This window comes from Papaver somniferum, chromosome 9, assembly GCF_003573695.1.
Source record: "Papaver somniferum cultivar HN1 chromosome 9, ASM357369v1, whole genome shotgun sequence".
Classification (NCBI taxonomy): Eukaryota; Viridiplantae; Streptophyta; class Magnoliopsida; order Ranunculales; family Papaveraceae; genus Papaver; species Papaver somniferum.
This window is the reverse complement of record NC_039366.1, coordinates 42039227-42052557: the sequence shown is the minus strand read 5'-3', so window position 1 is coordinate 42052557 and position 13331 is coordinate 42039227. Positions and strand designations below refer to the sequence as shown.

At 36.3% G+C, this 13331-nt stretch overlaps 1 protein-coding gene across 3 annotated transcripts; it reads right to left on the bottom strand.

Moving 5' to 3' along the window:
* Window positions 1-2028: 2028 nt before the first annotated feature.
* Window positions 2029-5587, bottom strand: LOC113308022. 3 transcript variants are annotated; one of them, XR_003339444.1, is made up of 8 exons: window positions 5517-5587; window positions 5157-5410; window positions 5010-5067; window positions 4624-4868; window positions 3416-3741; window positions 2912-2987; window positions 2391-2471; window positions 2029-2248 (listed from the first exon to the last, which is right to left on the bottom strand). XR_003339444.1 is itself a non-coding variant. In XM_026556497.1 (7 exons), the coding sequence occupies exons 4-7, from the start codon at window positions 3580-3582 to the stop codon at window positions 2210-2212; spliced, it is 363 nt and encodes a 120-aa protein (XP_026412282.1). In that variant the 5' UTR covers window positions 3583-3741; window positions 5010-5067; window positions 5157-5410; window positions 5517-5587; the 3' UTR covers window positions 2029-2209. The 3 variants fall into 3 exon arrangements, 2 of the variants coding, with proteins under 2 accessions (XP_026412282.1, XP_026412283.1); XM_026556497.1 differs by lacking the exon at window positions 4624-4868; XM_026556498.1 differs by lacking the exon at window positions 4624-4868 and having other exon boundaries at window positions 3416-3735.
* Window positions 5588-13331: the final 7744 nt, after the last annotated feature.

Here is a 13331-nt window from a genome sequence, read left to right as displayed (position 1 = left end):
TATTTATATTATAATGTCAATTATTCTTATATGGAGGTAGGTTCCTTAAGACGAGACTGAAAATTTTTATGACTTATTCCATTATCGAGTTTATTCTTAAATATAACTGTCCCAAATCGGGATCAAATTTTTTTATTCTTATATGGAGTTTATTCCTATATGGAGTATTCTTCCGGAGAGGTTTTACTGTATTATTATTAACACTAATGAAGTAAGGGAATTATTGTCGTGATAAAAATATGACGGATAAGGGGTTATTGATTTGACCACATAATGACTCTATTTTGTCATTATCTTGTATGCCTCAAAAAATTTGAGTATACCTCAAAACAGGCTTCTAAAATCGGAACGGTAAAAAAAAAGATGGCCCCACATAACTAAATTAATTAGCACATAGTCCAGATATAAAAGGCCCCATGAGTGAAGTGTTGTTAAAACCCTAGAGCTAAAACCCTAGAAGGGAACCTTGATCGTGATCCAGTTTCTAATCATACTTTTCAACAAATTATTCTTAGCGTCCTATCAACCTCTTATGACTTTCATGCTCGCATCTTATCATTTGAGATGTTAATAGAAACTCAAAATTATATTCTTCCCCCTCACCCAGCTGCCAATATTATTACTTCTACTCCATCCCCACAATACGAGCGTGTCCAAGTTCAACGACAAAACCGTTATCTTGGTAATAATCAACCTCACCGCAACAACAATCACTCTTCACGAAACTCCTCATCTACTTCTTCATGTACGAGACATCCATGTCAACTTTGCAGTCTTACCAATCATCATGTGACTAACAGAGTGTATCATCTTGATCAATTAATAACACACATTTATTACAGAGAGACTAAAACTAGTATCATCTTTACAGCTAATATTGTCCCATACTTATATTATGATCATAAACCGACAGAAGGACAGTTATAGACACACGTACAGAACACTTGTGTGAATAAGGCACATGCACAGCACGTGAGACACAGAGGGAAAAATAATTTGAATTCTTCTTAACCTGCACCACTGCACAGCTTATCGTGCACTGCACTAATACCCCCTCTCAAGCTGAAGGGTGCAACAACAAGTTGAAGCTTGGATCGAAGCAAGGAGAAGCGCATGGCAGAGAGACCCTTGGTAAAGATGTCAGCAAGATGATCAATGGATGAAACATAGAACACATCCAATGCGTTTGACTGCACCAATTCCTAGATGAAATGATAGTTTGGATGGACATGTTTCATTTTTGAGTGGAAAACTGGGTTGGAGGCCAAAGTAATAGAACCGATATTATCACAACCGATTTTAGGAATTGCAGGTAGTGGAAAGTGAAGATCATGTAGAATATAACAGATCTAAACCATCTTTGCAGCAATATATGCTAATGTCTTATATTCTGCCTCAGTGTTGGAGCTACACTGGTTTGCTTCTCAGAAGCCCAGGAAATAATGTTAGGACCAAGAAAAAAGCAGTATCCTCCTGTAGACCGTCAACATTCCCAGCCCACACTACACCAAATTATGGGATTCGTAACAGAATTAGCCGTTACGAATCGGGGTTGCAACGTATTTCGCCTGTTTCAAAAGTGGGTGTTACATTTATTACCTAAGGGCAACGCAGCCGTTACGAATTATTGTTGTAACGTATTTAGTAACAGATGCGCCGTTACAAAGTGACACGTAGTAACAGCTTATGGCCGTTCGAATGTTTTGTAATAACATGGTCGTAACAGGCTCGAATCGTTACTACGTGGCACATTTGTAACGCTCGTACTTCGTTACTACGTGTCTGGTGGAAACAGCTCCAAGCCGTCACGATTTTTTTGCGTAACAATTTTTTTTACTGCCAGTCAATATTGAACTGGTCAAAATTGGTCAACGTGGACTAAATTTGACCAGGTCAAGACTGACTGGCAGTTCATTTTCTGCCGGAATTCCAAATATCCTGCATAATCCTTTCAATCCGTTCATCATCCAAGTTCAATAATAGTGTCTTCTACCAATTGACATCAATACTCGTTCAATTCATATCAACACACATTCCATTCATATCAAAAAAAGAAAACAAATTCTAAGTACCAAAATATTTTTAAGGGAATACTTAGAAACTTCTCAAGTTCAGTTCATTCTCACTTATATCACTATAAGTTCATTCCGTGTAGTACAAAGATCATGAACATATTCTGTAAATAAGAAAACTGTATACCTAATCCCAGCTACAACTTCGCGCGAACACTTCCGCACCTAATTACTTCCTGCAAACAACAATACCTTACATTAGTATTCAGAGAAGTGTAAATGTGCATGACGGAAGGACAAAGTCCATGGAACACAAGGCTCGTGTGGCAACTAAACTCCTAAATGTCTGTCAAAATTGTGTAACCACTAACCACATACCTTGGTTTGTAGTAGACAGTAAACATGGTCCCTGTTGAAACAGCATGCCACGCAGTTGAAGAAAGTGTCTTCTCGGCTGACCTGTATTTCAAGGCAAGTTAGTGCCATACACAAACAAGGATCGAATAAAATATTTGAAGTACAAAAAACGAATTCTGCAATCATCTCATAAGGAAGAAAACATCAAGCATGCATGTGTTGTTGTTAACAGCAGCAACAACAACAAAACCAACTAAAAAACATAGGATACCCAAGTTCAACAGCCAATGGTTATGCATGGAAGAGGTCATCATGCCTACACAAGCCTCTACTAGAACCACGTGCTCAAGGAATTTTAATAAAACAGTTCAGTTTTCTATTATCAACTTTCATGCTTCGAAAATATAATGCATAAGTTCAGCTCAAGCCTCCGAGGGAATACATAGAAACTTCATACGTTCAGTTCATTCTCACTTAGGTCAGTACAAGTTCAGCTGAAACACTACATAAAATCAATGAAAGCATATATCAAATTTGCTTACTTCAGGAAGATCTTGTATTGCATCCCCAAGCAGTAATGCATTCATCAGATTTGAAGGAAACTGAGTCCAGATGAACCTGATTGGTTATGCATCATAAGATAAAACAAGATTTAGTGTTAGAAGAACACAATGACAAACGGTTCAGAGTAAAAGGTATCTCAGTTCTTCAATATATACATACCCATGAAAAGGCGATTAACTAACTCATCAGTCGGGCCATTCCACTAATTCATGCTTGAATGAAATGATCTGGTCATAGACATGATATTTACCGACATGTCATTAGGGACATGGTAATGGTCCTTTACTAACACCATGCGGAACCATTTACTAGTGCACCAGTTCTCATACCAATATCAGTCGATACTTTACATAGTACAATCTAGGCCCCGTCCATACATTCTAAATTGTTGCCTTTAAAGTGCTAGTATGTACAACATTCCAATTTGGCGTATAAGTTTTCAAGATTGGAACTGTAAAAACTTAAAAAAATATAGTATGTACCTGTATTTGATGCTAGCATTAGGCTGCATTATCTCTTGCTTGCAGGCGATGTAAGCACCACATCTTGCAGAAACTTTGTTGAGATAGATGAAGAAAGTGATATGAAGAATAGGGACTGCATATATGATCACCAAGCACAGAAAAGCTAATTGCAGAGACAAAACCATTGGACAAGTATAGAAGTATCACCTGACAAGTATTGAAATAAAACAACTCCCAAAAAAAAAGTGCTCTCAGCTTGAAAGTTACTAGGACACCTCACTCGACCCACATATAGAATTCGCCTTTGCCCGTTTCTTTTCCAACTATAGAAGGATCACCTGGCACTAAAAGGGAAGTCAAAGTGAGCAAATTTTCCCAGTGGATACTCATAACAATTTAAGAGCAATCACCAAAAATTAAATTCCATTTCCACACACAACAAGCATTAACAAGCTGATTTGAGCACTACGGCTTTATAAAATTAAATTAAAACTAATTTGAAACCCAAGAGGATCAAAATCGCTGATCTGACAGTATAAAAATACCCTAAAAAACTATTTTTCATACACAACAATCGAATTATACCTAATTAAAAAGATCCATCAACAAAAATCATCTCACCCATCTACTAAAACCGGTTGTAAACAGTTTTCCAATGAAAAGAAATTACCATCACTAACTAATAATAATGAATCCAAATCCTAACCAACTCTTCCTTTCCCCTTTTCTCTAACAGTAACTCTCCTCTCTTCTTTTTCCTTCTATAAATGATAGTGAAACAAGCTCCTTACGCATCAGTTAGGTGTCACTTGATCTAGGTAGGTGTTGGAATATATTCATTTTCAAACTTATCAACAAAAGAAGTGGAACAACCTAATTTTATTTAGTCTAAAACGTCTACAGCACAGCACTTTCCTACAGGAACCAATTAAGTTATTAAGGCCACCTAGCTACTATGATAAAAAACTTATATAAGCCCAAATCATATGATCTAGCTAGAAAAAATGCTATTAACTTAAATAAAAAAGAAATGGATTAATTTATAGCCTAGCATCAATTTTGTGGCACTACATACGTGATAATCATGAGCATAAGCATATACTCTGCGACATTTAGCCACTAGGCTTGTCTCATGGTTGGATACTAAACAAGAATACATTACTATGTACAAGGAAATAAATCAAAATCAAAATCAAACAGCAAGAGCAAAAACAAGAATACATTACCATCAAATTCTGTCTTCAACCTAAGTAGCTATTCAAAGATATAAACAAATACTAGGTCAAGAACAAGAATTCACTGGTGCAGGACGGTGAAATCCCACATTGTTATCCCGCAGTAACTCATACTCATCCTCATCTAAGACATAATTCAATGCAACCCAAATCAACACGTCAGCTTCTTCATAACAGAATTAGGACAAACTACCAATTCACCTCCATCATTACAACTGTAACCCACACCTTTCTATCTGAGAAACATTAGGTCACACATTGAAATTTCTACTCCAAATTATATAAAACTTTTAATCTATGAAGTAAAAACCAAATTGAAAAAGACAGAATCAAAATCAAAGAAAGTGCAAAAAGAGTATGAGAATCAGAGTCACCACCTTGAGATTCAGATAAGAGTAACGCTGCTAGACGATTCCTAGATACCAAAGGATTTTTCTGCGAATAAACAAAAAAGTTACTCATAATCTCAAAAAAATCAGAAAACAAAAATGAAAAAATCCGACATGTAAAGGCGATTTACTCACTTTGTTGGAAGAATCAGAGATGATATGATGATTTTGGTTCTCATCTTTAACACGAAAACACCCAAAGAAAAAAACCCATAATTGTTTTCTTCACCGATTCAAGGATGAACCCTAAATCAAACTCATTACATAACATGTGTGGACGATTCTAAATCCATGAGCTAATCTAAGCTAAGGATTAATTTGATTTTTGAAACCCTAGCTTTCTCCTTGACGAGATTTTGCAGAGAAAATGAAAGCTCCACCACTCTCACCTGAAAATTGAAAACCAAAAGAAACCCTAAAAATCGAAAAAAACAGATTAAAAAACCCTTGCTACGGTTTCATCGATTCGATGATTGAAGATTGAAAAACACTCACTAGGGTTCAATTATTGAATAGATTCAAGAGATTTCACTAGGGTTTCATCTGCTGCGAGGAAGAGAAGAGAGGCATAAGAGAAAAGAGAAAAAAAATAATGAAACTCGATATCGATTTCACTAGGGTTATGTCCTCAAAATCACGCATGTAATTGACACACGCACGGGAGGAAATATCCTCTGGTGTTATTGATCTTGGGTGGAATTATAATAGTACGCGTGTTAATGGCACACACACAAACTCAGGGTGTTACGACCCAGGTGTGACCAAGCATGTGACTGGCACGCTTATAAAAATTTCGTAACTGTTACGAATTTAAAAAAATTAGTAACGGCTTCTCCTGTTACGAATATTTTGTAACGGCCATTTGTTACGGGAATTTTGTAACGACCAAAAATCCGTTACGAATCTGGGAATTTGGTGTAGTGCCAGTCTGCATCAGAGAAACCTAACAGAAAAGAAGAACCTTTGGTAAAAGTAATACCAAATCAAGTGTACCCTTAACATAGCGCAGAATTCTTTTTGCAGCAGCAAAGTGTGTAGTTCTTGGAACTTCCTCTGTGATTGTTATAAGAACTCTGCTATCAGAGAAACCTACCACCATGCTATCTGCCACCATGATAGCCTCTGCCTCTATAAGAACTTCCTCTGTGATTGTTATATCCTCCTCCTCTAAAACCACCTCTATTTCCCATAAAAGCTTTATCTTCGGATTCTAGATTAGCTAAGTGGATTCTTTCACTAATAACAACTTCTTCACTTAACAGATTATTGTGTAGCTCAATGTGAAAAGGCAGGGTTACCCAAATGTACCTCAAGCTAAAACTTTTCCTACCTATAAGTCATTTCTCCGAAAGTGATTGTTTATGGACTGAGTCGAGACAATACAACTAATCGGTTCGCACTTCGTGTGATCGTCTATGGATACGAGATCGAGACAATACAACAACGAAGTATATTACTTGATAAAAAGGTTCGGCCTTAACCAAACACAATAGGATTCACTTATCAAGTAAATAGGAATTAACGTTTATGTAATTTACTTTAAATATAATAAAACAATTATAATGCGGAAATATAAATTAAATGACACGGCAAGATTTTGTTAACGGGAAAACCGCAAATGCAGAAAAACCCCGGGACCTTGTCCAGAATTGAATACTCTCAGGATTAAGCCGCTACACAAAATTACACCTAACTTCGTATAGTTGAGACCAAGCAACTAAACCTATAGTTCACCTAGTTCCGTCTATATTCCCACGCCTCCGACCTTAGTCACGTACTTGGAACAATTCCTTTGGTTCGTATTCCAAACAGTAAAGGAACAACAAATTTGTTTGGTATCAACTCTATTCAACCAAGTGATATGAGTCAGACAAAGGCTCTTTTGTTTATCTTAACATAAACTCCTTCGTCAAGTCCTTAGATCTATCTTATATTCAATTACCGAGGTAATCGTTTAAGATTAAGCCAACAACACTATGAATCCAAAGAATTGTGTTGATGCCGATATACTCAATTAGTCAATCCAATCTATCACAAGGATAAACCGATTATTAATTGGATCCTCTTTTACCAAAAAAAAGTATTGTGCACGCCAAAGATTATGAACCCACAAATCAGAAATCTTCAATATCTTCTTCGTCTTCAAATCTTCTTAGATCTTCAATAATAACCTGCACACAATCACTTGAATCTCTTGTGATCAATCACGCACAGAACGGAGTCTATTAACAATGGATTATCACAAGATTGTCTTTAGAACTAACAACAGTCTAAAGATCCCTGTCGAAAATCTGAACTAGTTTGAGTGAATCTTATATCAGAAGAGAAGATTCTCAAGCATAAACAAACTAGGTGCAATCAAAGTTCAACCACCGTTAGTCAATCAAATCAATGAAAACAAAAGATAAACCGAAATTATCTAGTTTCCCACCAACGGTACACGCTAGATATTCTCAATCCCAAAGACGACTTTAAACTTAGCGACCGTAAGAGATTTCTCCTACTAGGTTACTCTCCTCTCCGAATAGGCGGCTACACCAGTAACAACACAGCAAAGAGGAAGCTTGTTGTTACAAAGGATTAGTTTGCTAGAAAGGCAAACTTCAAGTATTTATAGACAAGGAAGTTTGGACACCAAGGAATTTCCAAAACCGAAAATATTCTCAACATATTCATTAAAGAACAAATTCGTTTTTCATAATTCCTGGAAATGCTCTGTCCAAAAATAATGATCAAAATTTCTCGGAAAATCCCAAGTTGAGAAGAAATAAGTGAGTAAAGAAGATAAAATGCATTATCCTTATCCACTTGGATAATCTAGCGTCAATATTCTTTATAATTGGATCCCAAATACTCTTAGAGCCACACTTAGCTCCCAAAGGTATTCCCAAGTACAAAAGAGGTAGGAAATATGTTGCCAGCAAAGTTCTTCCGTGCAAAGTGATAAATCTGGCACCTCTCTAACATCAATAAGTCTGGTTTTATAAGTGTTAACTTTTAAACTAGCAATAAACTCGAAGAAATATGTAAGGCAGAAAACAAATTATCTAATTCCTCCTTTTTGTTGTCTACAAAGAAAATAGTGTCATCTGCATAATGTAGGTGATTAACCGTGATACTATTTGGAGAAACTGAGAAGCCACTAAACAATCCTTGATTAGAAGCCATGTCCATGAATCTTGAGAAACCTTCCATCTCTGTATTAAACAATAATGGAGACAAAGGACAACCTTGTCTGACACCCCTTGAGCTAGTGAAGTCACCGAAAGAAGATCCATTTATGAGCACAGAAAAGGAAGAAGTAAAATAATAAAATCTCAACCAATTACACCATTTCCTGCTAAAACTCATTTGGTTTAACACATATTCAAGATGCCGCCAATTAATTCTGTCAAAATCCTTTTCAAAGTCAATTTTGCATATAACTCCAGCATTTCCAGACCTTAGTCTAGAATCTACAAGTTCATTAGCAATCAAGGTACCATCAATAATTTGCCTCCCTTCAATATACACACACTACACTGGAGATATTATATTATCCATAACCAGTTTAAGTCTTGAAGCTAATACTTTTGCAATGATTTAGTAAACGCTAGTAAGTAAGCAGATAGGTCTACAATCTTTTATTGTCTCAATGTGATCCTTTTTAGGGACAAGAGTAATGAAGGTAGAATTATGTTTAGGATTAATGGTACCTGAGGTGCAGAACTCACTCACGGTGTCCATAATATTTTTCTTGATGAAATGCCAACACTTATAGAAGAACATTACTGGAAAACCATCTGGTCCAGGGGATTTGTCATTCCCTAAATCCCTTATAACATCAATAACTTCTTCTTCAGTGAAATCGATATCTAAAATTTCAGACTCCATAGAAGATATATTACTAAATATGATACCCTCTAAGTATGGATGAATAACTTCTTATTATGAAAAAATATTTTGTAGAAATCCACAATATGCTCTTGTAACTTCACCCTGTCAAAAACCAAATCACTGCCGATGTAGAGTTGTCTGATTCTGTTATATCTTCTTCTTGCTGAAACATTACTGATAAATAAAGATGTATTTGTATCCCCTCCTGCAACCATTTAGTATTATATTTACTTCTCCATGAGGTCTCTTCCATTTTTGTTATATTCTCAAACTAAGCCTTATTCTGTAACTGTCGTTGCAATTCCTCTTCTATAAGTAGGTTATCTTCAGATATCTCATCTAGTGTTTGAATATCAGAGAGAATATAATTCAACTTTGCGTTTGTGTGGACAAAGACTTCCTTGTTCCAAACCTTCAACTTATCTCTGAGTGCTTTGAGTTTCATCCAGAGAACACTGATAGGTGTTCCTGCAAAACAAAAAGAAAGCCACCACTCTTCCAGAAGTTGTAAGAAACCATTCTCCAAAAACCACATGACTTCAAACCTAAAAGGACTAGGTCCCATGAAGGGTATGAGATGTCTAAAACTACATGGATATGATCATAGGTAGGTCTTGCTTTGACTAATTGGGAAACAAAAGGGTAGTGTTGCTCAAGGGAAGGTGAGATGAGAAAATTTTCAAGTATGCACATAACCGGGTTTGTCGATCCATTAGACCAAGTATATCTAGCTCCTTTTAAAGGAAGATCAATAAGATCATGTTCAACAGCAAAGTCGTTAAACTTTTTCATGTTGCTAGTAATCTTATTGCAATTTTCTTCTCATCACACTTGGTTATAGTATTGAAATTGAAAAAGCGGGGGTACAACAACCACACCCAATATTTCAATTAGCAATTTGTATGGACAAACTCCAATATACTTTCTAGAGAATCAACTAGACAGTCAGACTCAATCTAGATAAAAAGTATATCAAAGAGTTTATATCGCAATCTCTCGAGTTGATATATACTCAAGCAAATAAAATCTGCGAGTCTTTATCAAATACTAGAGAGATAACTTGGATGGTACCAAAGACCAATATCCAAGTGTCAATCAATTTAAATCAACAACCAAAAGGTCGGATATTCTAATTGATTGAACAATGCAGAACCTGTGATATTTCAATTATATAACAAATATAATACGAAAAATAAATAACACATATACCAGAATTTTGTTAACGAGGAAACAGCAGACGCAGAAAAACCCCGGGACCTAGTCTAGATTGAACACACACTGTATTAAGTCGCTACAGACACTAGCCTACTTCAAACTAACTTCGGTATGGACTGTAGTTGAACCCCAATCAATCTCACACTGATCCAAGGTACAGTTATGCTCCTACGTCTTTGATCCCATCAGGATGCTGAGCACTTGATTTCCTTAGCTGATCTCACCTACAACTAAGAGTTGCTACGACCCAAAGTCGAAGACTTTAATAAACAAATCTGTATCACACAGAAAAGTCTACATAACAGATAAATCCGTCTCTCTTTAATATACCTACGAGTATTTGTTCCGTCTTTTGATAAATCAAGGTGAAAAAGAACCAATTGATAAACCAGACTTATATTCCCGAAGAACAGCCTAGTATTATCAATCACCTCATAATAATCTTAATCGACGCAGCGAAAAAAGATATTGCGGAATCACAAACGATGAGACGAATATGTTTGTGATTACTTTTCTATCTTGCCTATCGAAGATATCAATCTCAAGCCAACCGTCACGATTGTACTCAACACGATAGAATCAGCAAGATAAGATCACACAACTACGAGAAAGTAGTATCGGTCTGGATTCACAATCCCAATGAAGTCTTTAAGTCGTTAACCTGGTTTAGAGAAGAAACCAAAGGTAAAAGGAGAATCGACTCTAGCTTACACAACTAGTATCACACGTAAGGTGTGGGGATTAGGTTTCCCAGTTGCTAGAGTTCTCCCTTATATAGACTGTTAAATCAAGGTTTGCAATCGATGTTAGCTTGGTAACAAAGCATTCAATATTCACTGTTAGATGAAAACCTGATTAGATTCAAGTTAATATTTCTCAACCGTTATATCGAAAACTTAGCTTGTTACACACAAATGAAATGTACTATTTTGGGTTTATGTAACCATACTCAAACATGAACATTTGTTGGTTCAACAATAGTTAACCAATGGTTAGCCATATCAGCACTTTCATATCAACCATGTTCTTCTTCACCATAACTAGTTCAAATGACTCAAATGAACTTGTTAGAGAGTTGTTCAATTGCAAGGAAATCTTATGTAGCTACACAAGACACAATCAAAGCAAAAACGATTTGATTCACTCGAATCGGTTCATGAACTATATAGCCACGGTTTGCATTTAGCATTCCTTACTTAATATGAATAAGTTCACAAACAACCGTTTTTAGATATAACTAACTCAAGTTCGCGGACTGCGTTCGCGGGCTTAAGTTCCCGGAAGGAGTTCACAAACTCCAGCAGATTTTCTCGGGTCGAGAACTTCCGCCAGTTCGCTGACTGGGTTCACGGACTGAGTTCGCGGATTTAGCTCACACCACTATTCCAGTTCTCTTGATCAATAAAGTTCGCAAACTTCGGTTCAAGGAATAAGGACTTATACATATATGTGTTTCCATAATATTTCTTATATCCACCGATGGTTATATAATCTAAACTCTCATTTCAATCATTGAAACATTCTCAGAGGACGTTATATAGTTGTTATTCACAAACCATTTTTCGTCAGAGCAATTTTCAAAGTGATTGAAACATAACATGACTTTCGTCACTAGGTAAAGATGAACTTGGCCAAAGCAAAAGCTTACTAACACATATTTCGAGAAATAGATAGGCGAGATATGATGTGATTTTTAATTGAGTTATAGTAAGATGATTCGTTCACTCAGATTTGTTGAGAATTTGTTTTAAGACTTAATATAGAAAATAAGGAAAAATATATATACAAAATTTGTCACATGATGAAGAGAAACCGGGACTCGGGATTTCACTACTTTTCATATTGTTGTGGTTCAGTCATTACTTCTAGACAATATAGCTCAAACAAAATAAGTTGTGACTCTAGTTCTTTGCCAAAAATATATTTCGTAAAATATTATTTGTAAGTTAAAAGCATGACGCATCTGAAGTAATTAAAACTAATCATGCGGCATCTAACAAAATAACAAGTAATTAATAGAAATCATAAAGCAATTAAATCTATGCAAAAAGTCAATAAAAGAATTAATTCATTTACCACAATCATGAAAAGTTGCTTCCTCTGTTGTCCCGGTGGTGGGGTTTAGCTTCTCATGGTGAAAACACACTCAAAGGAATTTTCCATTGCTCAAAAAGGTGCTTACAAGGATGAAAAGGGAGGAACAACAATTAAAACCGGGTTTGTAACAATTATATTTGTTACAAGCCAGAACGACCCACAGTATGTGTCACTGATACTGTTGCTCTAAGACCCACGTTTCTGTGTCGCAAACTTTGTAGCAAATAAGTATGCCTTGCTTGTGTCGCATTCACTGTAACATAAACGACTGCTCTGCGTGGGTTTTATGTTCTTCGTCTTCTAGGGTTTCTGCAGCAGCAGAAACAACTCTGCAACTCGATCAAAATCCTCTATTGTGTTCCCCTAACTCTCCATCCTCTCTCTCTGAGTCTAAGCCTCCAATTTATACTCAACAGGTACAAGAATATCGCCTCATTACTTCCTATAATCTTCCATTACTCGGCAGTAAAGAAGATATATTTTCTTTCATTTCTTCTCTCCTGCACGCATCTACAACTGTTGAACTCTCCTTATTTATCTCTGTCACGATCCTGTATGTTGTTCGAGTCACCTAACATGTGTATAACACGCTCGAATTCTCCAAAACTCAAGCAAACCCGTGAACTACTCCTCCGGTGAACGTGTTGCTCTGTTTCACTCCATGAAACGATTGAGCCAATTCTGATTCAAACGAACACCCATACCAGCTTTCTATTGTCATATCACGTCCACCCATGAAGTTTCAGCGATTGAGTTAACCTCTAACCCATCTAAATTCCGATCGAAAAATTCACAGTTTGAGAATGAAAATTTCCCGCCAAAACAAATTTAAACGAAGAAGAAAGGGTTGTCCCTTATCCAACAGCTGGGGTGCGAATAGCAAAGAAGGTGCCCCTTAGTAATTGAGGTGCCCCTTAACCAACAGTGAGAGTCCGAATAACACGTGTCCTCCAAGGGTGCCTCGGGCAAATTTTCGAGCCGAAATTTCCAAAAATATTTATTTCCAAAAAATACCTACAAACACACAAAACACCATAATAAGGACGAAAACGAGTACTAACAATACGAAACATTGAGGACAAATTAGACACATAAATGCGTCTATCAAGATAAACTCGGATC